Below are 24,554 nucleotides of genomic sequence, written 5' to 3'. Positions count from 1 at the left end.
GCCGTTAAAGGGACTTTATTTAAATTCAAGGTAGGCAGAGTATAATTGTCCCAGGGAAGTGCAATCATGCTGCTGGGATTAAAACCTCTTCCACATGCCTCTCTCTTTCTTCGCACTCATTTCCCTGCAGAAAGCCTTTATTCCTCCGTCCATGTGTCGGGTAAACACTTAGCTTACTCCGTTTGTGTGTGACAATGCACGCCCTGAATAACTCCGTCTGTAGCGCCCGTGCCTACTTTAAATTGTAAACTCCCATAAAGAAAGGATCAGCCCGGTGTAACTTACTCTGTGAGCTGAGCCATTATAGAAGGCTTTTAAGTGCTACACTCGGAAGGACAAGAGGCTCTCAGCATCCCATGAATAGGTGAGAAGCCTGTCTGGGGGTTACGTCCAACCTCACCTGCGGAGCCACGGAGGGAACACAGACTGGAACTCAGGCTCGGGTCTCGGTTCTGCCACTTAACCAGCTACGAGACCTCAGGCGAGGCACTTAACCTCTCTGACCCGCTGTCTCCTCATCTGTGAAATGGTGATATTCATACCAGCCTGCCTGCACAGGCATGTGAGAGGAGGACGCGGGGAGGCACCCGACACGGGCACGGCGGCGCGTGGTGGGGACATGGGGCGCCACGCACCTGCCTCTGCTCCATTTCCCAGAGTCTCGGCAGCAGCGAGGCTCTTCTTTTTCATCGGAAGAAAGAATTTTAAAAGAGTAAAACTTCAACTTGCTATAAGAGCGGAAAGATTCCAAGGATGTCTGTCTGCGAAAGAGTTTCGAGGTCCCAGGAAGCACTGGGCGAAACCACCACGAGAGCCATACTGTCCTGGCCCCGTTTAGTGCAATCAGATTTTCAAAGGGGCTGGTTTCGGAGTCCATACTGAACAGAGATGAGGGACGAGAACGCGGAGCCACTCGGAAGGTGAGCTGGGCCTTGAGTCTGACCTAGAATATTTCACGAAACCCCCTCCACACCCTCCTTCCCCAGCAGCTCTGGTACACAAGGTGCAATTGTCTTACTTTGGAGAAAACCTTTCCTTCTGAATCTCCAGAAATCTCCATGCTCTGTGTAGACAATCGGCCAGATGCACAGTAACACAAAGGAGGAAGTAAGTGCCACTGAGCTCACCAACGACTGTTCCTTCGGTGCATTTCCTTCCTGTCTTTTTTTTCGACGTGTGCTTACTCTGAAATCCTACGCTAGCCTATTTTGACTCTTGCTTCCTTCACTGAATTGCCGGATCCAAAGCAACTCCCCCCTCAGTGACGTTCTTTCTAAACACCGTTGGTGTCTTTCGAGTGTTGCACCCATAATTTACTGAACCCGTCCTTGCTCGCCGCTGATGATTAACGGTATTTCCTATTTTTTGCTGTCACAAGCAACCCTTTGTGGACGATCCCCGGCACGGGGAAAGTTTGTTGAAATTTCCAACTATTTCTTTAGGATAAAACTCCAGAAACAGAGTGACTGGACCGAAGAGTAGGACCATTTTCCTACTGCGCTGCCCAACATGGCGGCCACTGCCACGTGCGACTATTTAAAATGGAAAGGAAAAATGCTCACTTTGCTATTTAAGGTTAAATTACATAAAACTGAAATTTGGTTCCTCTGTTGTACAAACTGTGTTTCAAGAGCTCAGTGGCTACCACCCTGGGCATACTTCTGTTGTTGCGGAAAATTCTAGAGGAACACGCCACACCCTCGTAGCTCGGGCTCCTGCACGGAGAGGAGCGTGGCATTGCCGGCTGGCACCTCCCCCTTGTCCAACCTGGCCTCATCACCCCCCACCCCCACTGCCATGTCTTTCTCTCCACTTAGTACTTAAGTCAAAATTTCTCGAAACTTCCCAGCAGCGCACCTAACTCCGTATGGCAGATGAGAACAAACACCCACGTCTAAAGACTCAGTGTACCTCGCTGTTGCCTCGTGCTTATTTTAACATTTCATGTAAACTTTGCATTCCGTTGCACAACAGGGCCATATCCGTGCAAAAACTTTTATAAAAAGATATTTTTTTCCCTGTATTACTGAATACAACATGCTACAGGAGGAAGATCCCTGTTAATCTTGTGGTTTTAGGCGGTAGCATGCAGACTGAATACACTCTCTGCAGCCTGAGGACGGGAGGCTTAAAGTCAGCTGGCCAGAGCCCTGGGAACCCTCCAGGGGAGCCCTATCTCTTTAGGGGGCTGGGTGGTAGATTCAGAATTAGCAGGTACTCATGCTTTTTCCCCTTCTTGCTCTGGTTGCGAGGGAGCTCAGACTTTAGCTTAGCGCTCCTTTACCGAAGTACTCCTCAGTATGGGTGTCATAATCTTCTTCCAACTGACATTTGTCTGAAATTTCTGCACTGACTGAACTGAGGTCTCAATCCTTCTGGAAGTAGGTGAGGAATCTCCTTGCAAATCGAGAAAAACAAATACAAGGCAGATTCCTAGATAAGGTGCTGAGACCTGAAAGTTGCTTTGGCAATCAGAGCTTCCTCTTCCCGAGAAGGGACGCCGCCGCGTTCCTGCTCCCTCTCACGGGGGAACGTCTGGGCCGGCACTCAAAGTTGGTGTTGTCTGAGTGCGGAGCCCAGGCTCTGGCTGAAAGTGCCTCACGGAGTTGCATGTGGGGCAGCCACCCACCCACAGATGGCCCTGAGCTTTCTGATACTGGACGAGAACTGTTCCCTTCCCCAAGCCTGCTCTTTTGGCCAGAGGACAAGACCCGTCACAGGGGACGCCGTGCACAATGAGAGCCACTTAGGCCAGCAGCCAGGAAGCCCCATTAACCGAGGCTCCTGCCCAGAGCGCACAGTGATGACTGATATTCGTAATGATGACCCGAGGCCCTGCAGCCCCTGAATCGCCTTCTGGATCGTCAAAGATTCAATTACACTCCACCGAGTTCCAATGTTAAGTATATTTTATTCTATTCTAACTCCTTGGAAATTGGCCATCCGTGGTATCGATGGTATCTCCATTAACCCGAGTGGTGGGTCTGCCAGAAAGCCCCATCCCTCAGCTCTGGTTGGGTTAGAAGGAGCTACAGATAAGTCTGAAAAGAAGGACACGGCAGGCTGCTGGGGCTTCGGGAATAGGGGAAGGCTGGCTGGTGGGAGAAAATCCAGTCTGGGCTGGGGGTCAGAAAGGGCCTTGCCATTTGCTCGCTATGTGACTTTTTCCCTGCTCTGCACTCCATTTTCCTCATCTGTAAAATGGGCTGCAAGATTCCCTCGGAAGGAAGAGATAACGTGGGGCATTAAGAAGAGTCTGGTAGAGCTATATGGACTAAACCAGAAAGATTGCCAAGATACCTTTCAGACAAGGGGGAAAAGAGCCTAATGATACGAAAAACATGGCACGTCTTTGTCTAAATGCACGCGACACAACTGCCAATGCTGTCCACACCGATGTATGAAATGCACAGAGGAAGGCTCTGGAAGGAGAGTTCTCAAATGGATAACAGGAATGTCTTTGGTGGGAAGGGTGGCACTGACCAGGGGCGGCTGTCGATGAGTCTCTCAACAAGGACAACACATTCGTGTGTCAATTGTGTAAGTAAATTTTAATGACTTTTAAAACAGAAAACCATATGTATGTATGAACCATACATAAGTAACATAGGCCATATATGTATATACATACACGCAGAGAGCGTGCGAGAGAGGGCAAGAGAGCGCGTGCGCATTGCACGGTTGAGTCCGATAACCAGTGGATAATTACTATGAGGCCGAACGAAGTAAAAGTGCTCTTTCTGCAGGTCAAAGATGGCCCCACGTTGGCATTCTTACAAAGTCTAACTTAATACCTGCAGGCTCAAGAGCGCCCCAATTCACCTGCTGGCCAGAGGGGGCTGGAAGGAGGAAGGGGATTAAAACGAACCCAACCTAGCCAAACCGAAAACCCCCGGGGCCCTGGGTGGGCGTATGTGCTCTGTGGCTTGCCCTGGTGCAAAAGTCTGTGGGGGGCAAGGCCGCTTCTCCAGATGCCCGCAGCCCCAGCACACAGGACGCGACTGAGAGCTCAGGGGGATTTCTCAGCTGGAGGCCGTGTACACTTCAAAGGCTTAGGGCAGTCAAGGCCATGGCCGGCCTCGCAGAAATCAGGCTGCGCAGCCAGAGTCTGCCCCCTGACTGGGAGGAGCCACCTCTGCCCCCCCCCCCCCACCGACCCCCGACTCCTGGGGCCAGACCAAGGCCACTGGACCTTGCCAGGAACACTGCGAGGCATGGACATGTAAGCGAATTAATTCTCTTCTAAGACTTTTATGTCTTGGACGCTTCGTGACACCCCTTTGAGATGACTGCAGGCAGCCTGGGGTTTTTCCAAACTCGGAGCTGGGAAATCAATGTTTTGAATTGCATTTTACGAGCGAGCAGAGGTGAAGGGTGGGGGGAGGCAAGAGGAACGGCCTACTCACCCTGGATACCAGTCCAGGGCCCCACAGTGAAATGTAGGAAGAGCCGAAACAAAATGGAATCTTGAGGCCCTGAGCCCCGCACAGCCGTTCTGGTTAGAACAAAACAGCATACAGAGCAGAGCGCTGGTTTGCACCAAATGCGAGGCTGCAGCTCCCCAAATGCTCCTGGGTCATGCACAGTGCTCTTGGTGTCTCAGTTCTTTTTCCATGGCATTTCTAGGCCAAAAGGAACACCCAGCAGTCTGGCTATAACAACTCCACAGTCCAACCTCACAGCGACAACCTAGCAGCACTGGCTGGCCCCACCTCCGACAGCTGTTGCTATAGTTTTCTCAAAAATCTAGAACAGCTCATGGTGCACCTGTGAGTTCGCAGAGGCACCCTTAAGGTGCACAGTTTGGGAACCAGGTACTGGGCTAACTGCATTGTTTTCATGATCTCACTGAATCTTTCCAATGACCCTGACACACAAGTACTATGGTCCCCATCTTACAGATGCAGATACTGAGATTCAGGGTAAAGTCGGACAACCGGTAATGGAGAAGCCAACATATAAACGCTGATCTGGATCTGACAGACAACCAGGGCTGCCATGTTCAGTGGCACAGGCTGAATACTGCACAATTCTAGAGAGTGCCACTCCCACAGACTACAATGCTGATGTCCTAAGTCATTAAGCTAACAGCTGGTGTTAGTTTTAGCACAAAGCCTCCAGCTGTAGCAGCCCGTTCACTGAGCAGCCTCTTGATTTGGCTCCTATAATCACCTTAAAGGGCCTCTGCCCACATCCCTTCCCCAGAAAATTCAGACTGGCAGGACATGCTAAAGAACCCCAAAAGCTTCATTTAACCTTGGTAACCAAGCGGCAAAACGATCAACTCCAACAGTGTAAACTGCATGAAAACTGGTGGCAGGTATTTCAAACACAAGCAGGCTCAGTAGAGAAAAAGATCTCGAGGTCTAAGTGGACCCAACGAGGATTGTGGACCGAAAAGTCGTGCTCTTGTCAGAGCCTACTTAATAGAACGGAGTTTCTCAAAATAAGGTCTGCGGCCTCTCTGATAGATTTGGGTGTGTGTGTGTGTGTGTGTGTGTGTGTGTGTGTGTGTGTATCTGAGGGTAGAGGCAGGGCTGTGGGGAGGCTTAGCGACTGCGGGATAATTTAAAAATGTTTGGTTTGTATTTAGACAATCTAACTTAATATACATATATGCATGTGTATTAGAGCGGTGCTTAAAGAGACCTGGGACCCAGTGGTACGGGCACACTGACTTCCAAAGGCCTGGGCTGGAGGAGCCGGGAACTCCGGGTAATGGTGGTGGACACTCCAGCGTGCGGAACCCGTCTGCACACGTCCCAATTCGCAATGAGAGATCGATTAGCCAGAGTGAACAATGAAACGCTTTCCTGTTCTCAATTCTGAAAGTAATTGGTTATCCACTCATTGATAATTTCAATAATACCACAATGCTAACTTTTATTTTTTAGAGATCAGGACGGCTTCGCAGAACCGCTAAGTGACACCGTGCTAGGAGGGGCGTTTGATGACTGGCTGAGTTTAGGTAAGCCAGTCTGATTCTGAACTGGCAAGTAGAGCCTCCGAGTCGGTATCCCCGTGCCGCACGCACTGCCTTATGCACAGGGGCGTTCTCCACATTAGTATTTGAGGACGTAAAGGCACCAAGGCAGATTACAGATCTGGACCCCAGGCTACATCTTTCTAATATCAAAACCCACATTCTGAATTTAGTTCCCGCAAAACAACATCATCCATCACACTAAAATAATGTTGTTAATTTGAATTTTATTGATTTTAAATTTTGTTTGTATTTAATTTGAAAACGTGTTTTGGTTTTATAGTCCTAAGAGAACCATAAGCATAAGTTGTCAGTTTACTCTGCATGGTACGTTTGCACATAGTTAAGTAACATAATGATAAAGCCATTCCCATCACCACTGTGGGGGAAGGGCCTCGAGAATTTTATTTTTCTTCCAAAGGGCTCTTTGTACATTGCTCAAGAAATGAGACGGTGTTGAGAAATACTGCCGCGGCCTGTGATTTTACGGACCGTTCCTTTAGATGAGAACCCTCTCAGAGACCGGGAATCCCCCTCACTTCAGAGCGGCCTCGGGGAGGACCAGGGAGGCAAGGTAACTTTCCGAAGAGCTCCACGCTAGGTGGCAGGGCCCTGGCTCTCAGCGGACGGACTAGGGTGCTCCGGGAGCCCTCGGCACCACACAGAACCGCTTCATCTGGGTCAGAGAAAGGCCAGGTGCCTTACCAAGATCCTTGACCTTGTCCTCACAGCAAGAGGACACACCGCTGTTAACCTCACCCTTCTCTAGACATAGACCCTGAGTCCTAGGGACGTCACCAGACTGGTGGCGTGGAAGACCTGGCCTCTGCCGTAAGGTTTTTAATGGTGTGAGCCCAGCATCTACTTCCCCCTAAACCAAGACGGTCCCTTCCCCTCCTGGAGTTCACGTTTGTTTCTGTAACCCAGCACCTGGCACAGTCCCTGGCTCATTAGAGATGCTCAGTAAATATTTGCTAAACCGGCGAGTTATTTCTTAACTAAAAAGCAGTGTGTCGAAACCTCCCTTTTCCACGGAACGCTCCAAGTCACGTGAGCAGGCAGAAGCTGCTCCTGCTCGGAAGCCTCCCAAGATATCCCGGGGCTCCCGCTGCCTTTCAGCACCCAGGATGCTGGAGACACAGAGCACAATTATCAGCTGCAACAAAGAGCCCACTGACTGCCGCTCTCCCGGCAAGCCCAGACAAAGCACGGAGACCTTGTAACTGAAAAGGCCCTGAATGGAACGGGGAGAGAGGAGGTGTGAAAGCAAGGCTAGAGCAGGCTGCAGAGAAGGAATCAGGGCACACAATATCCCCCCCCCCCCCCCGGGGACCTGCACGCTCGCCCCAGGGTGCCCTGTCCCACCGTCTGGGCCTTTGTCACCTACTCTGGAATCAGGCGAGGCGCGGAGGAAAAGAAAATGTCAGCTGCGACCCAGGACCACATCTATGGAATTGCAAAGGAAGAAAACAACAACAAGAGAAAAAAAACCCTTCTCGACTCTCAGAGTTTAGTCCTCTTTTTTGAAAGAGGAAAACAAAGCGCGCTTCCATGTGGGCCCCGCTCTGGGCCCGCCTCTAGCAGCCAGTGTGGCAGACGGGAACGGAAAAGCTCCAGCGATAAGCGATTCACGCCACATTCTTAGGTGAATCCCTGCAGCTGCTTACCTATCACAGAGGCTGCTCCCACGTCCATGGCAGACATCACTAATCAATTGCAATGCCGTTTCCCGTGGAGCCCAGGCAGCTCCGCCATCCTCCAGCACAGCACTCCAGGCAGCCACGACTGACGGCTGTGTGTCGGCTTACAAGGAGGAAGCTATCAACCCTCGCTGGCCTCGCCTGACCCCTTCACTGATTCATTCAACAGAGACTCTGAGAAGTCACGCCACTGCCCAAGGGGACCTCAAGGGTGCCGGGCAGAGCTGGGCCAGAATTCAGGTCTCCTGACTCCCTGGCCGGTGTTCTGCTCACTTGGAAAATCACACTGGCTCCTTTCCAAGCGGACAGCTGACTTCTGATGACCACGGCACAAGGACAACACAAGACAGGAGAACTCGGGTAACCAGAGTGTTTCATCCGAGCAAACGCTGCTTCGTCCTGGTTTGAGCAGCAGTAACTTTTACAGCCTCTGACCATCCCCTGGTGGACATACTGGTAGGCAGAGAGCAGGATAATTAAAAAAGGGGAAGCAAAGGGTCTGAAACAGATTTTCTGCAAAGCGGGCCTCTCGAATGAAGAATGTCTCACCCAGCACACATCCCCATCAAATGCCTCAGGGCTGTGCTCCTGGGGATCTTAAATGGCGAAGGGCACGCTCTGCGAAACGTGGCTCTGTGCCCAGCCTGCCAGGCCCCGTGTCTGGAGGGACAGAGATCGACAAGAGCCTGAGGAAGTTAGGAGCTGGTTTCTGAGCTCTCTGTGAAGGGGGGTAGCGACACAGGACTGCTGTTTTCTCGCACTGCAAACAACCGACAGTATTTTTCAACGTTCCCTACAGCACCAGGTTCACGCACAGACCTACTAAATAGAAGTAGATTCCAGGAGATCAAATGCAGGAATGAGGCCAGTCTCTTCATCTCCCTGGGTTCAGCTAACCTAAATTTCAGTGATAAAGTATATATACTGCTTACACAGCATATAAAAGTTGGGGTAATTTCTCTTCCTCATTCCCACCCCCTCCCCACCGGGCTATTAACTGTGTGTCTGTTGATGGTTGATCTCCTTCTGACCGAAGGCTCAGACCACCTGCAGCTGACCCAAAGGCCAGCGGATTCTCCATTCTCTGACCGCCCCGCCCCCAGGAATGCTAATTCTGACACTATTTCGGGGGCAAGTGTCTTGAAGGGAGTGAGCCTGGCCTCTCATTACATCAGAAATCGCTTTTATAGCACCCTTAACCAATAGTTGCCTTAGTCTTCACTTGCTTGCCCCTGGTGACAGGCAACTCACTACCACAGAGTGTGGGCTTCTGTAATCCTTTATGGATTTGGGTATTTGTTTTTTTAAAAAAAACTTTTTATTCTGAGATAATTATAGACTGACAGGCGGTTGTAAGAAATAATCAGGGAGATCCTATATACCCCTTCCCCACTCTCCCCCAGCGGTAACATTTCGTAATAGTACGATATCACAACCAGAAAACTGACATTAATATAATCACTGACCTTATTCAGATCATACTGTTTCATGTGCATGCATTTGCATATATGTATTTAGTTTCATGTAATTTTACCACTTGTAGACTCGTGACCAGTCAAGATACAGAACGTTCACTGCAAGGATCCCCTGTGCTTCCCTTTCATAGACACCACCACCCTCTTTTTCTTTCCGCCTACCCGATCCCCAGTTAATGCTCCCCATCTCTCTCATCTTGTCATTTTAAGAATGTTATATGACTGGAATCATGCAGTGTCTACCCTTTGGAGATCTGCTTTTCGCCCTCGGCATAATGCTCCAGAGATTTCACACGGGTTGCTGGGTATACCAACAGTCTGCCCCTTTTTATGGCTTCGTGGTATTCCATGACACGGATGAATCATGGCTCACTTAACCACTCGCCCACTGAAGGACGTTTGGGTGGTTTCTGGGTTTTGGCTACAGAATAAAGCTGCTACGTGCATCTGTATACAGGTTCCTCCCTCCGTCCTTCTCTTCCTTTCTTCTGTAGCAGCTTTAGTGAGATACAATTCACACACCATGCAATCCAACTGTTTAGAGTGCATGATTCAACGGTTTCTAGTATATTCACAGAGCTGTGAATCATCACCACGACTGTAGAAAATTTTCATCAGCTTAGAAAGAAAACCCAAGTCCTTTAGCGATCGCCTCCCCAACCCCGTTCCTGAGCCGCAAGTAACCATTAATCCACTTTCTTTCTCTCTCTATTCGTCTATTCTGGACATTTGGTGTAAATGAAATCATGTGATACGTGCTCTTTGGGGAGCGGCTTCTTCTCTCTAGCATAGTGTTTTCAAGGCCATCCGTGGTAGCGGGCGTGTCAGCACTCATTCCTACTGATGGCAGGACGCCACTCCACACACCTCATCTGGTTTATCCCCTCATCGGCTCATGGGCACGTGTACAGGTTTGCATGTGAACTTCACTTTCCATTTCTCTGGCATCGATGCCAAGAGCAGAACTACTGGGTTGCACAGTAAGTGTGTGTGTAGTTTGGAAGAAAGTGCCTATCCTCGTCCTGCGTCGCTGTCCGATTTCACATTCCCACCGGCAATGTGTGAGTGGGTCCAGTTTCTCCGCGTCTTTGTCGGCATTCTGTGTTCCTCCTGTTTTCTATTTTAGCCATTCCGACGGGTGTGTATTTTTACTTGCTTTTGTGCTGAGCAGAGGTCGGACTCTGGGTAACACCTGCTGCAAGGATCAGCAGGCTCCCCTTGGGCTCGCCTGTGGCGGCCTGCCAGCCTTGGGTCCTCTAACCTGGTAGAGCCTAGTCTGTGCCTCCCCGCCCCAAACCACGTGGGCCCATATGAAGAGCTGGAGTCAGGATGCGGCCGTGCCATGGAGGTGGGGGTGGGACACCTGGGATTTGGACCCGGTGACTCTGTTGTGCTGAGTCCCACAGACGGCTAATGGGAACCCTGGGCTTCATTCGGAACGCCACATCTTTCTTTTAAATGAAAAGATATCCGGCAAGGACTGGACATTCCCTTTGAGGAAGAACTGATTCCTTGGCATGTTTCAGTTACAGCCTTGTAACTGTCATCATCTTTCTGAAGGTAGCGATCCTGAGGGCAGGGCCAGCTCTCCGAAGTTGGCACAGCGCTCTGCTCACAGGAAGCATGTGTCAAGTATCTGCAGACTGGCCTCCATAAGCATCACGGACACGGAAAATCTGAGTGATGACTGCCGAGGACAGGCACATGGAAGGAACTTAATACGTGTGCCGGATGGGTCCAGGAAAGGGTTAAAAAGGCACATCTCTCTCTGTGGAGTGTGCAGTGGGAGAAGCTGCACAGAGAGGGAGTGATGGGGAGCGTGAATCCGGCTTTGCAACTTGCTTGGGGTTTTATGGCCGGGCGGCCATCTGCCTCGTGTGCTCAGCTTCAGCTCCCGAGGCTGGTCGGGGGAGGAACGAGTGAAATCATGAGCACCGGGGCACTTCAGGCCCTAGCAGGGCCCTCCGGTAAGGAGCTGTGCACATGTCTGGGGGTATCGTCAACAGTGCCCCCCTCACGCAGCAGAGAACGCGCTGAGAAGGAATGTGGGTACGGCAACGCCGATGCTGTGACCGACATCTGCGGGTGAGCCGGAGCTGTTCCCAAAGGCTCACTGGGACCCCCAAACATGCACATGCATGCACAGAGCGAATGAGAAGTGCAACTCTGGCCCCACCACGGTGGCCGGTGGTTACGCGTGACGCATCACGGGCGAGGAAGTGGGGGTGCACACGGAGCGGGGCCGACGCCTCCCTCGTGCTGCCCCACCCCCAAAAGCGGCACATCATCCAGCTAGTTGCCGAGGACCCTAAATGTGGGGGTCGTCCTCCATTCCTGTCTCCATCGCAGGAGACTCACTAAAGCCATCAGCAGGTGTTTGCAACTGCATCCCCAGACCGACCCGGCCCCCCGCTTCCGCCGCCCGCACCTGGTCCAAACCAAAATCGCTCGGGCCCAGATGGCTGCAAACACCTCCTTGCGGGTCTCCTCACACCCGCTCTGACCCTCTTCTCTCAAGATCTTTTACAAATGTAAGGGACCCAGCACGCCCTCCGCTCAGAACCTCTCGTGGCTGTGGAATAAAACACAAAGGACCCAAGTGCGGAGGGCTGGGAGTCGTCAAGGCAATCTTGGGGAAGAACAAAGACACCAGATATCAAGCTCTTACAAAGCCACAGTAATTAAGACAGTGCGTATTGGCACAGGGATAGACAAATAGGCCTACGGAACAGATTAGAGAGTCCAGAAGCAGACCCTCACATACACAGTCACCTGATTTATGACAAAATCAATACTGCGGAGCAGAGGGGAAAGAACGGCCTTCGCGATAAATGATGTCGGGCCAATTCACTATCCATCGGGGGTGGGGGTGGGGAAAGTACCTTGATCTCTACCTCACACCATATACAAAAATCGATAACTGAGGGACTGCACACCTAAATGTGAAAGGTCAAAGCTTTTCTTTTACAGGAAAATAGGAGGCTATCTTCATGAGCTTGGAGGAGGCAGGGACTGCTTAAATAGAGCACAAAAGGCATGAAGGGAACTAGGAAGGGAAATACGAAGGGAAAAATGACAACCATTAAGATTAAGAGCCCTCTGTTCATCAAAGGACACCACTGAGAGGACGCCGTTAAAATACTCACAGAATGGGAGAGGGAGGGACTGCAACCATAGATCTACCACAGGACTCGAATACAGAACATGCAAAATTATACAGAAAGTAATTATAAAAATAAGAAGAAAAAAATCAGACAACCCAATTTTTAAAAGAACGGGCAGAAGACTTGAATAGGCATTGCACAAGAGTCTAAACACATCCTCATACGCACATGAAAACACATCTGATTTCCTTAAGCTACCAGGGAAGCACAAATTAAAACCACACTATTGATGCCGTTATATACACACCAGAATGGCTAAAAAAGGCAGACAATACCAAGTGTTGGCGAGGACCAGGGGCAGCCAAACACTCAGACCCATGGGGAGGTACAAACTGACCCAGTTTCTTTGGAAACCTGACTGGATATTTACTAAAGCTGAAATATGCACACCCCATGACCCAGCAATTCTAGTCCACAGGGACACCAATAGAGACGCATGCACGTGGTCCCCACAAGACACATGAGACTATTCATGGGGGCTTTCTGTATTCAAAAGAGCCAAAACCCTGAAAACTACCCAAGTGCTCGTCGGTAAAATGAATAATGTATTTCAACATACTCACACGATGGAATACTGCAGCACTGGGATGCACAAATCACAACATAACCCAGAAGAATCTCGTAACAAAAAATGTTGAGCAGAGAGACCAGACACCAGCAAGTATATACAGTATGACGCCAGTGACATAAAGAGCAAAAACTGGCAGTGCAAATACATGTGTTCAGAAGTCAGGGGAGCAGTGGGCAGAGAGCGGGTGGGGGGCAGTGATGGGAACAGGGTATTGGGCAGAGGGCAGGCTGGGAAATGTTCTGTTTCTTGAGCTGGGTGCTGGGCACACCTGAATAATAAATTTAAAAACCATCCAAAGTCCTCCTCGTGGCCCACAAGACTGTGCCCCTGTCCACTCGTCTCATCTCAGTGCTGTCCTTCTGCTCCTGCTCACACCGCCCATTCCCCTCAGGGGCCAAGCTCATTCCCACCTCAGGGCGTGGTACCTACTGCGAACCCCGCCCCCCCCCCCCGAACTGCAGGCACTCACCCCTTCATACCCTCAGGTCCCCACTAGAATGTCCCCTCCTCAGAGAAGCCTCCCCTGACTGCCCCTCTAAGACATCTGGTACTGGGTGAGATGTGTCCCCCAAATTCATGTCCACCAGAGCTTATGCAAGGGTTTTACTAGAGATCAGGTCTTTGCACATGTGATCGAGGTAAGGTGAGGTCATACTGGGTTTGGGTGGGCCCTAAATTCACTGACTACTGCCCCCAGCTCAGTTGAGAATGAATGAGTACATTCATACCGTCCTTTAAAATCTCAGCAAAGGGGAAGGGAGGGATGAATGGGCAGAGCTGAGGACTTTCAGGGCAGCAAAAACACTTTATAGGCTACTCTCATGATGGGTACATGTCATTACACATTTGTCCAAACACGCTGAATATACGCCACCAAGAACGCACGCTCATGCACACTGCGGACCCTGGGTGACAACGACAGACCCGTGTAGGTTCGCTGCATGCAAGCAACGTCCCACCCTGGTGAGGGATGTGGATAATGGGGAGGCGGTGTATGGGGGGCAGGGGGTGTATGGATACTATGCACCTTTGTCTCCATTGTGCCGTAACCCTAACACTGCTCTAAAAAAGGCTCTTAAACCACAAAGACCTCGGCAAAGCAGGAGGAACGGGGAACGTCCCCGATGAGAACAGGTCGGAGTGGGGGAAGGGGCCTGCAGAGGTGAACATGGCAACTCGGAGTGGGGCCTCACATCTCACAGCTCAACGGGGGTCAGTGAGGTGACAGCTTTACCTGTAAGGCCTGTATGCTTTATCAAAAGGGGAAGAGAACATTACCATACCTGGGTAATTCATCTAGAAGACAGTGCCCAAACCCCTAGGGTGTGCCGCGGCTCCATAGGAACCGCACGTTTAACTTAGTCCGGGGATCAGCAAATGTACCCCATGAAGGGCCACACCATCCATATCTATAGGCTCGCAGGTCCGCTGGTCTCAGACGCAGCTACTCGGCTCTGCTGCTGAGGTGGGAGGGCAGCTGGCCGGCACGGGAATGAATGAGTGTGGCCCCGTGTGGCCGTGGGGGTGTGGTGGCCTCCATCTAGGGGCTCCCTGTAGCGGCGCATGTGGGGGCGTGACCTATGCAGGGAGGTACAGCCTCCTTACCCCAGCCCTTGTAGAACGTGGCTGAAGGGTTTCTCTCCCCCCCAACCCTGACCCCTTCTAGAATGATCCTTCCGGGCTGCTCAAGGCTGCGTTTTGCAGAGCTTCTCCCCTGCGGAGCCTGGCGAGCAGGAAGTGGCCCCATCAGTGCCGGGCCTCTGCAGGGAGCAGATACCAGGGCTCCTAGCTTTTGGAAAAGTACAGCTGACAACCAGGAGTTAATCAAGCAGTGACCCCGCACCGGGGCGAGGGGAACAAGGCGGGGAGCGTGTGAGGGCAACTTGGCAGGCAGGCTATGCTCAGCCCTCCCTCCACGGTCACGGTCACTGTGAGAGGAAATGAGGAGGAGAGAGGCCAGGGACAACGGACATTGTCCACAAAGCAGGCACAACAGGTGCACTGGGGACAGGAGATGCAAGCCGGGTAATTAAGGCCTCTAGACACCTGTTGGGAGCTCACCCATTCACACCCCTAGCAGGTGGTTCACACCTCTGAGGAACAGAATAACAAAAAAAACAAAAAAAACAAAAAAAAAAAAGGAGGATCAGAGGGTCAGATGAAAAAATGAAAAGCTCTTCCCACCTGTAGCCTACAGCCGCTGCCCGGGCCCACCTGAGGCCGCATTTCTGCCAGCAGCTCCCACCTAATACCCCTGACACTTGTGGATGGTTCCACTGGGGTGGGTGAGTCTCCAGAGTGAGAGAGACCGGGTGGTGCCCCCACAAAGCTGTGTGGCGCTGGGCAAACTCCCTAACCTCTCTGTGCCTCACACATCCTGTCTTTATTGGCTTCCACAAGCAAGGCTGTGCAGAGAGGATCTATGTGCTTAACAAACAGTTACTGAGCACCCTCTGTATACCAGGGACCTGTGGACGGGGCAGCGACCAAAGTGTCTGAGATTACAGTTGGAGCGGGGGTGGGACGGGTGACTGTGAGGTGGGATGGAAGTTTTGAGAGACTAGGACAGGCCCAGCCACGCTGGCTGGGGGTGAGCTGAAGGCCTATTTTCAATCGCTAATTCCAGCAGGCACGGACCGTCTTCCTCTGTGCTAGGCACCATTCCAGTGCCTTGCAGGCAGGACTGGCTACATTCCTTGCAGGGTCCAGTGTGAAACGAAAATTTAGGGCCTCTTGTCCAAACAGTAAGAATTTCAGGACAGCGACAACAGAGCACTGAAGAAAAGCATGGGGCCTCAGGGGGCCACACGGTCGCACGCTCACAAAGCCAGCCCTGTTGACAGAACGTCCTTCCTGGAGGATCACTGCCTTTCAGGAACCGAGCAGCCCAAACCAAGGCTGCCCAGGGCGTACAAGAGAAACGGGGAAGTGGAGGGTCCGTCTAGGAACAGCCCCTGTACCTCTCTGGGCCCCAGGTTCCTCCTCTAGGAGATGGGAAAGCAGCTCTTGCACGTGGGATGCGGTCAGCCCGCTGCCCGACACGTCCTAAGTGCCGAAAGCATTAGCCATCCCGTTCCCAAGGCGCCTGCGCTATCTTGGGGCCAGCCCTTGAAACCTGAGTGGGACCGACTTCTGTCCATCAAATGCCTTGGCTCTGCACTCGCGCTTATGTGTAAGGATGGAGGGGCCCTGAATGCACAAGCTTCAGGTGGGGTACAGACTTAGGCCCTATCTGTGGGGCTGTTCTCTGAACCACCCTCTGTCCCAGGGACCTTCCAATCCAGGCTTTCCAATGGAGGTGGACAAAGCACCCACACACACACCTACCTACCCCAGGGCAAACCCAGACAGGAGGGGAAGATGGTCCCCCCTTCTTCTGGAACGGATCCTGACTGAGGACTGTGCACACGGCAGGGTGCTGCTCTGGCTGTGGGGCGAGGAGTCTGCTCCCCGCAGACATGCACACACTTGCACGCTCCAGAGAATGCCTGCTTGTCTTCCGCGTTTCCTTTTGGGGGTGGAGAGGCCTATGTCCCTGAGTTCTGACTCCCTCCAGCCTGGAACCAGCTGGAGGGTGAGAGGATCACAGGGCAGGAGGGACATACATAGAAAAGGAGGAAAAACACTGAGAAAATGCCCCAGAGGGCCGTCAAGGCTCGGCGCTGCTGTCAGGCTCGCGGCGAGAGTCCGCCCTGCCCTGGGTTCCAAGCCTGGTGCTACCAGTTTTGTGCTGTTCGAGAACCATAGCTAATGTTTATCAACTCCCTACTCCACACCAGGCCCTGTATTAAATGCTCCACATGCAAAAAACCCTCAAGGCAGTCACGTAGCACGGGAGCTGGGTGCTGGCCGAGTGGGCGGATGGCCCCGAGGGTGGCAATCTGGGCTGGGGAGCGGATTTCCTCCCTGGGAAACAGAGGCAACCCTCCTCTGCAGGGCTGTCGTGGGAAACAGACCTGTACTAACGCAAAGCAGTGCCTGGCCCCGGTTGGGCTGGAACACTTTACTTGATGGTAACAAACACTCACGGTTTTACTACGTCGTCATCGTAAATTACAGCATACGCCATCAGCAGTGTTAATGACTGTTATTTTGTGCCGGGGAAACTGAGGCCCAGAAAGGAGGTGGCAGAGAAAAGAAGTGCTGTCTCCTCCTCCACTGCTGTGTCTACTCTGACTTTCTAAAGGGCAAGCCTTGAATTGTCCCAGATGACGATCCTGCAAGGACATAGATCCCCAGGGCCTCATGGCTCCCGTCGACACCGGGTTCAAGGGGCTGCGGTGTGGTGCGGGCAGGTCCGACTGCAAGGCTGCTGGCCTCCAGGGAAGGTGCAGGCAAATGCTGCCTTGGCTGGGAAACTGCTGCCCCAGCTCACGGGTAGGGCCTGAGGAGGCTGGGGAGGGCGTGCGAGCTGCCACCCCCCAGCGGGCGCCCTTGAGGACCTGACCATGCTTTCCCACAGCCCTACACTCACTCCTGCACATCACGGGAGTGTCACTGTCCAACTGTCACTGTCGCTTTGCTCCCTGGTCCGCCTCAGACAGGGAAGTCCTCAGGGGAGGAGCCCATCTCTCCTGAGCCGCGTGCCCGAAACCTAGCACAATGGCCGGTACGAACAATATGTTCACGGGATAGTGGTTCCACTGACATGATCGCAGGGGCAGTGTCCTTCCAGACCCGGGAGAAGGACAGCAGGCTGCAGAGAAGAGTGGCTGCAAACCACGGCTCTGGGGCAGACCACTGAACTCGAGCCCTGGCTCAGCTGTGGGTCCCGGGCAGGATGCTTCATGTGCCCGGATCTCCAGCATCCTTCTGGGTGCAAAACGGGGAACAGCATCCCTCCTCCGCAGCATGGCTGCGCTGCTTAAAGGAGAAGACATGGCACCAGCAGACCCACAGCCAGGGCCCAACACACAGTGAGTGCTCCACTGGGCGGGGGGGGGGGGGGGGGGGGGGGATTCTGATTACACCTGGCAGGACAAGCCCGCAAAACCTGCCTGCAAAACGGACCAGGCTGGTTCCCCTCGGTCCTGAAATCCTCCCCTGGCTCTGACCTTTGCCGGCCACTGGCTTTGTCTGAAATCGGGTCTGTGGTTTCCAGGACAAGCTTAGCCCCCCTGAGAAGGCTCACAGCGACCCCTGCTGCCCGCCGCTCGGAACTGCCTCCACCCCCTGCCCGAGTGCACAACAAAGCAAGGTGAGCCCTCCAAGACGGTTTTCCGTCTCCAAGGGCTGGCGCAAAGTACCATCACAGCAACGGCAAGGAGAAGAGACGCTGCGCGCAATTACGTTCGGTGGACGCTAATTCCCTGTCTTCTCAAAATAAACATAAAACGAGAGATCAAACAAAGCGCTTTCCCTTTCTGTCTCGATCTTTGTTTCCCTGGATAAGTATCATCCTAAATACACTGCGGAAACAAGCGAAACTGTCATTTCGGCAGGATACTATTTCCTGATCGACACGTGCTGTTTGCAGCAATCCCGTTTTGATCTGGCAGTTCTTAAATTGGACTCTCTTTAAAAAGCAAAAAGCATGTTAAAATAAGCAGGCGCATGGGGGCTGAGGATACGGATTCTCTTGTAACGACCTCACTCGTGTACTCCTCTTGACTTGTCTCCCCGGGTGCAGGGAAATGGAAAACGTCCCCCCAGGTTGTGACCTCATCTTGCCAGGCTGTTGCTGCCACGCAGGGGACCTGGGATCACAGCTAAGGCTCAGCTACTAGAAGCTGGCAGGGTTGGCGTCTGCATCAAGCACCCGCTAGCCACGCCTGTTACTGAACTGCACGCCAGCGGACGATGGGGCACAGCGGTGAGAGGGACGGCGAGTTTTGAAGCAAATCCCACAAACGGCTCCCCGTCCTTTAAAACAAATGAGTGCAGAGGGACAGACTGCATACAAAGATACTTCTTTCTAGTCCCTAAAATACAGGATTTCTATTTTGCATCCACAGCTGGCCTCAGTAAGTTGACCTAATGAGTACAAAGCTAACTGACAATTCTAATGGGGACCTAGCTCTCTCAATCCTGCAGGCCAGGGTGCTGTAGGTTCCGGGGGGCCCTACGATCTGTTCGGTTGGGGCTAATTCCATCTGCCGTTACATTCTGAGGGCTAGATGGTCTCTCTCTGCACCACCCAGCACCCACCCGGGAAGGGTCTTGGCTTTAAACATCTTCCCGTGATGCCCTCCATAGAGACGTCTGAGCCACGGCTTGGTTCTGGGCGGTACCACATTAATCCGAAATGCTCACCAGTGCCATGTATCAACACGGGTGTTGCACAGTGGTGGCTCTTGGGCTATATCTGGCCACAGGCAGAGACTTTGTCCTGTACCGTGTGTTTGTTTTCAGGAAGTAAATTAGTTGCCGACTTATCCCCCCCCAAAGCCGGATTACTAGTTCCTCTTTCAAAATGTGGGAAAACTGGTCTGAGTACACCTGCCTTTCTCCAGGGCATTACAACTGGCCTTCCAGATGTCAGTGCCCCTCCCAGCCTGCTGTTTCAGGTCCCAGAACCTGGAATTTTGACCCTGTGCTAGCATCTGCTGATGGACTGCATGACTTATGCAGGTGATTCATCCCTATTTCGAAACGCCTCTCCCTAAGTAGCAATGTAAACAGAGGTGCCCAACTCTGGCTGGTCAGTAGAACCAGAACCCCTGGGGATCTCTGATCAAAATACCAAAGTCTGGACCCCACCCCTGACCAACAAAATCCAGCTCTGTGGGAGGCGGGAGAGCTGAGCAGAAGTATATTTATAAAAGTCACCAAGGGACTTGAAAATACCAAGAAGGCGAGAACCACTGGCTTAGACCAGAGGCGTGCCCTGGGTAGAAGAATTTCAGGCAGAGGGTGGGCTCCCGCCCCATCCTGCTGCGGGTGGGGATGGAGATCAGCCTCCCTTTCTTTTTGTTTCACAGCTGGAGGAGGGGGCCTGGCTGTTTCGAGATTTTTCTGCACGCTGCTCTGGAAAGCAGTGCATGAGTTCAAGGGAGATAAATCAGAGGCAGCCAAAAGGTGACCTCTGAAAGACCACTGGGCAGGCCTCTGGCGGAGCCATCAGAGGACCCCAAGGCCGCCTTCTCCAAGGCTCCAGCAGGCTCCCCGCCCACACGCCGCTCCCTGGACCGAACCAGGGCTGCTCACCTGAAGAGCTCGCGGATCTCCCGGCTGTCAGCCTGGAACGGGATGTTGCGCACCAGAATCTTCGACGTTGTCTGCTTTCTGGGCACTTGCTTCTTCCGAGCGGATGTCAGGGCTGGCCTGGATGGTCGGAGGAAAGAGTTCAGGTTATTCAGGGTGTAGGCAGCTGCTGCCCTCCACGGACTCCCCTGCCCTCCCTCCAAGAGCTGACGCTCTGGTCTTCTGTGCAGGTGAGGAATTCAAGCAGTTGCTGTGGACGAGGCAGATGAAACGGGAGGGAGATGTCCTCCCGTGGGTGATAGGAGCATAACCATCTTCTCAAAATGGACATGGACACCCAGTCAGTCCACCTGCCCACCCTTGGGTCTCTCCTGCCCATCATCTGAGAGACCCAGGGGCCAGCGGGGACTGGAGACAGGAACCCTGATGAGGGTGAGGCCAGTTCCTCACCATGTCTAGTCTCCACCGTCCCTTTCTGGATGCAGCAAGACCCCAGACGGTCCACCAAAGGGCTTATCTGAGATTTTCCACCGCTCACCTGAGGACCAACGTCCTGAGGCCCTGGAGCAGTTTCTAGCCATGGAAATGGGCTGGGGGTTAGAGAGGAAACTGATCTGGGGGCTCAGGGCCCTCTCCAACGTGGCCCCACCTGCCCCACCCTGCACCAAAGCGGGGCAGGACTATGAGCAGGGAGCTGATGATCGGGGTATGGAAGCCAAGTCGGCCACACAGGATCTGAACGATCTTGGGCAAGTAACTTGGCCTCTCTGGGCCTCTGTTTCCTCAACTGCAGAATGGCCCTAATAATAGTGCTGGCCTCGTCGTACTGTTTGAGTACCTGTCGAACACTCTGCATGGTACCCGCCATGAGTTAAACGTTCCATAAATGGCGGCAATTGTCATAAAGATGACTGTTACGACTCACTTCCTTCAGGCTCGCAGCACATCACCCGCTTGAAGGCCCTCCCTAAGTACCGCCACTGAAACAGGGACTCACCCCCACCCCCAGGTTTGTTTTCCTTCCTGGCACTCGCCGCCACCTAACTGCATAGTATGTATTTGTTCACGTTTCCCTTTACAGTCTGTCCTCTAGGGCTGTGCTGTCCAATACAGTGGCCACAAGCCACACACGGCCAGTTAAATCTAAATGAAACAAAATTCAAAATTCAACTCAGGTGCTGGGAGAGCCAGCCTCCAAGACGGTCCCCCGTCATCCCTGCCTCACGGTATTCATGCCCTCGGGGAGTCCCCTCCTGGGCTCCATTGGGCAGGCCTGTGTGACCAATGGAAGACAGATGCAGTGGTGACTTCTGAGACTAGGTCATAGAAGACACTGGTGCTTCCTTCTTGCTGCCCCTCGGATCACTCACTCTGCGGGAAACAGGCTGTAAAGACCCTCATGCAATCCCATAGAGAAGTCAACGTGGTGAGGAACTGAGGCCTCTTGTCAACAGCTGTGTGAGGGCGCCATCTTGGAAATGGATCCTTTAGCCCTTGAGGAGCCTTCAGATGAGACTGCAGCCCTTGCCGACATCCTCATGGTAACCTCTGGAGAGACCCGCAGACAGAAGTACCCTGCTAAGCTGCTCCCAAGTTCCCGACCCACAGAGACCGTGGGATAATAAGTGTTTGCTGTTTTAAGCTAGGTTTCGGTACCTTTTACGCAGGCATTAGATAACACAATTGCACTCCCCCCATTTCAAGTGTTCAAATGCCACATGTAGTAAGTAGCTGCCATACCGGACAGCAGCTGTCGAACACTAGAGAAGAATCCCACCACTGTAGAAGGTTCTACCAAATACACTGCCTCAGAATGTGAGCACCACAAGGAAACTCCATTCCCAGCAACTGGGCAGAGTATCTGGAACACAGTGAGCTCTCTCTGATTTTCTGTTGAATAAAAGGATGACTAAATCAATGCTGGCTGGGCACTGAGAGCTCTTGAGATGACTTCAGCTTGACTCCCTGTAGACAGGGTATGGAAAAGAAAGATCGCCACCGCTGGCTGAATGCTCATGGGCACGGCGTGTGCCAGACGCTTCAAGCACAACCTCCAGTGGGCACACTTGACGTCACAGGCAAAGTCAGCCACCCAAGCTCACGCAGCTCCGGGACTAGAACCCAAAGCTGTGGGGCCCAATGCCTGGAATCCCACTGTTCCATCACAGCTCGGGAGCCTGTCCGGCACCAGGCCTTCTTTTCCCGAAGGATGCTCACATGGCACAGACCAGGATGGGTGAACAATACCAGAGGTGGCCTGGGGCTGGATTCACGAGTAGCTTTGAAAACAGAGAGAAAAGGAAGAAAAAGCAGCGGCTCCAGGCCAGCCACTGGCAGCTCATCTGCTCAGCGACCACGACAAATGACCAACCTGCTGAAAACTACCAAATAAATATATCTCAAACCAGCCCTAGGACTATAAGAGCCAGTCACTTCATCGCCCGAGACAGGCAGATGATCATGACAATGACAGTAATGCCTTACACTGGGCGCGCTGTGTGCCGGGCGCTGTTCGAAGCACCTCAGGGGTATTAGCTCACTTAGACATACGAGCGGGTAGAAGGCGAGGAACAAAACTAAATTCTTAGGAAAAGACCCCACCACTTCAGGGAACTGGTCACTGGGCAGACTGGTCTTTCTCCATCTCTAACGCCTACTGAATCTCCTTCGGATTAACTGGAGGCTGTCTCTGGGCTCTGTTGTCCAGCTCTAGGAAGAAAAGCCCTATAAAGGTGGATGTCTAAGTTTTTATTGCTTCTCTCGTTCATCCAAAGCCTCAGCAACTTGCAGCTCTTTGTTGGGTTACTTATGCCACCAAGACGAGCAGGACTGCTTGTTTTCCCCACTCTTACTCCTTCGATGACAATAAATGTGTGTGAAGCATTTACTCAAAGGGCTGGAGCAGTCCCAGTTCATCACAGAAATGGGCCTCAGAGTTGGCAAATGGGACACCAGCTTCATTAGGAAGAGTCCCAGATGGTGAGGGGTTGGGGTGGCGAGGGGGTGGGGGGGGTGGGTCATGTCAAGGGGCTGGGGCACCAGCACCAAGCAGAGGGAACTACCCCGGGTCAAAGCAAAGATTGGAGGTGCGGGAGCACTGAAGACTCACTTGGTGGCTCGTTCCGAGATCCTCACTTCCAGCTTATGGCCGTCCACGACGTGACCCTAAGAGATAAGACAACACAGCTTGTCACTTTGTCCTCCCAGAAATACTCACCGCACCCCTGCCCTTCACCAGAGCGGGCTTCTGCAGAGGGGAAGTTTCAGGGGGAGGATGTTCCCAGGCAGAGGGGCCAGCTGGAATCAAGGACAGAGAAAAGCTTCTGGAAACGGCTCATGCCGAGCCCAGGGAGCAGCTGGTGGTCATGGAGACCCAGCCTTCCAATGTCCTCTCAAGCCATGCGTGGGTCCTGACCTTTATGCCACTGGAGGGACACGGAATTTTCCGTCGTTTGTAAGCATTTGTAGGCAAAGGAAGTCTGGCTTGCAGAGACAGAGTTCAGCTTCGATTGTATGCTTAAAAAAAAATAATTTCTAAACCACAGAGGAGTTGCAAGGAAAGCTAGGCTCTGACGTGGGTCCCTTAAGGCAAAACTGGCATATTAACAAAATTACCCTCGAAAATCCCTTACATCTGCCATAAAATACACCACGCGTGGTTTCGTGGAAACAATTCTTTGTGGCAATGCGCACATATGTGTGCACGCGGGGAGGTACAGAATGTAACGCTGTACGTGTGCGAGGTGGAGTTTCATAGAATCCTGCATTATGTGGCAGAGAACGGAGCACTGAACGTGCAGAGCTCGAGTTCAGTGACGTGCCCACGTGGCATCTAATAACAAAGTGGGACTTCTGGTGTCTCCTTAAAAAAACAACAAACCAAAACCCAGAGATCTGGTATGGTTGCAAGCCGCCTCCCCACGAGGCAGTAACCGGCCGAAGCCAAGAAGTGGCTGCCCCTTTAGACAGGGCACGGGCGCCGGGGTTTTGCTCTGGGTGATGCCTGCCTCTTCACCCCTCACGCTGCCCCCCAGCCCCCACAGGCATCTGAGTCTGTGAGCCCTGGTGGAGAGCAGAGAGCCATTCAAAGAGAGCAGAGGCCCCAGACGGGTCACCTCCCCATCATCCTACCCAAAACCAACTCAGCCCTTTGTGAAGTGGCCTTGAGCCAAGGTCATCAAAATTCTACAAGAACAATCGTATCGGCTAAGGCCCTGTTACATTTCTGATAGCCCTGAGGCCTTTCCCCTGCACAGGAAGCTCTGCTGGGACTGGGAGGGGGCCCTGTATGGGCATCCTTTCCACACTGAGAACAGCCCAGCTGGGCCTGGCCCAGGTGCACCTCTCGCCATGGAGAATGAGAACTGGGGAATGGTGTGCCGCCAGCCACGCCCTGGCTGGTAAACTGGGCCTGATTCAACTCTATTTCACCTTCACACTGCCTGGCCTCATGCCAGGCAGGCCATGTCCTCCTTTGTACAGTGCACATGGACATGTGACATTCTGAATACAGCTCAA

General features: G+C 52.6%; 1 protein-coding gene across 2 annotated transcripts in view; it reads right to left on the bottom strand.

The window, feature by feature from the left end:
- The window catches only part of RBM19 (RNA binding motif protein 19), a 136,680-nt gene that overhangs the window by 75,453 nt on the left and 36,673 nt on the right, over positions 1 to 24,554 (bottom strand). For both annotated transcript variants that reach the window (XM_026514944.4, XM_026514945.4), the window contains exons 20-21: positions 23,146 to 23,201; positions 20,040 to 20,156 (exon numbers count right to left, since the gene is read on the bottom strand). In XM_026514944.4, coding sequence (XP_026370729.2) covers positions 20,040 to 20,156; positions 23,146 to 23,201 — 173 coding nt within the window. The remainder of the gene's footprint in view (positions 1 to 20,039; positions 20,157 to 23,145; positions 23,202 to 24,554) is intronic.

This window comes from Ursus arctos, unplaced genomic scaffold (genome assembly GCF_023065955.2).
Source record: "Ursus arctos isolate Adak ecotype North America unplaced genomic scaffold, UrsArc2.0 scaffold_34, whole genome shotgun sequence".
NCBI lineage: Eukaryota > Metazoa > Chordata > Mammalia > Carnivora > Ursidae > Ursus > Ursus arctos.
The sequence above is the reverse complement of the archived record's forward strand: the minus strand, read 5'-3'. Positions and strand labels throughout refer to the sequence as shown.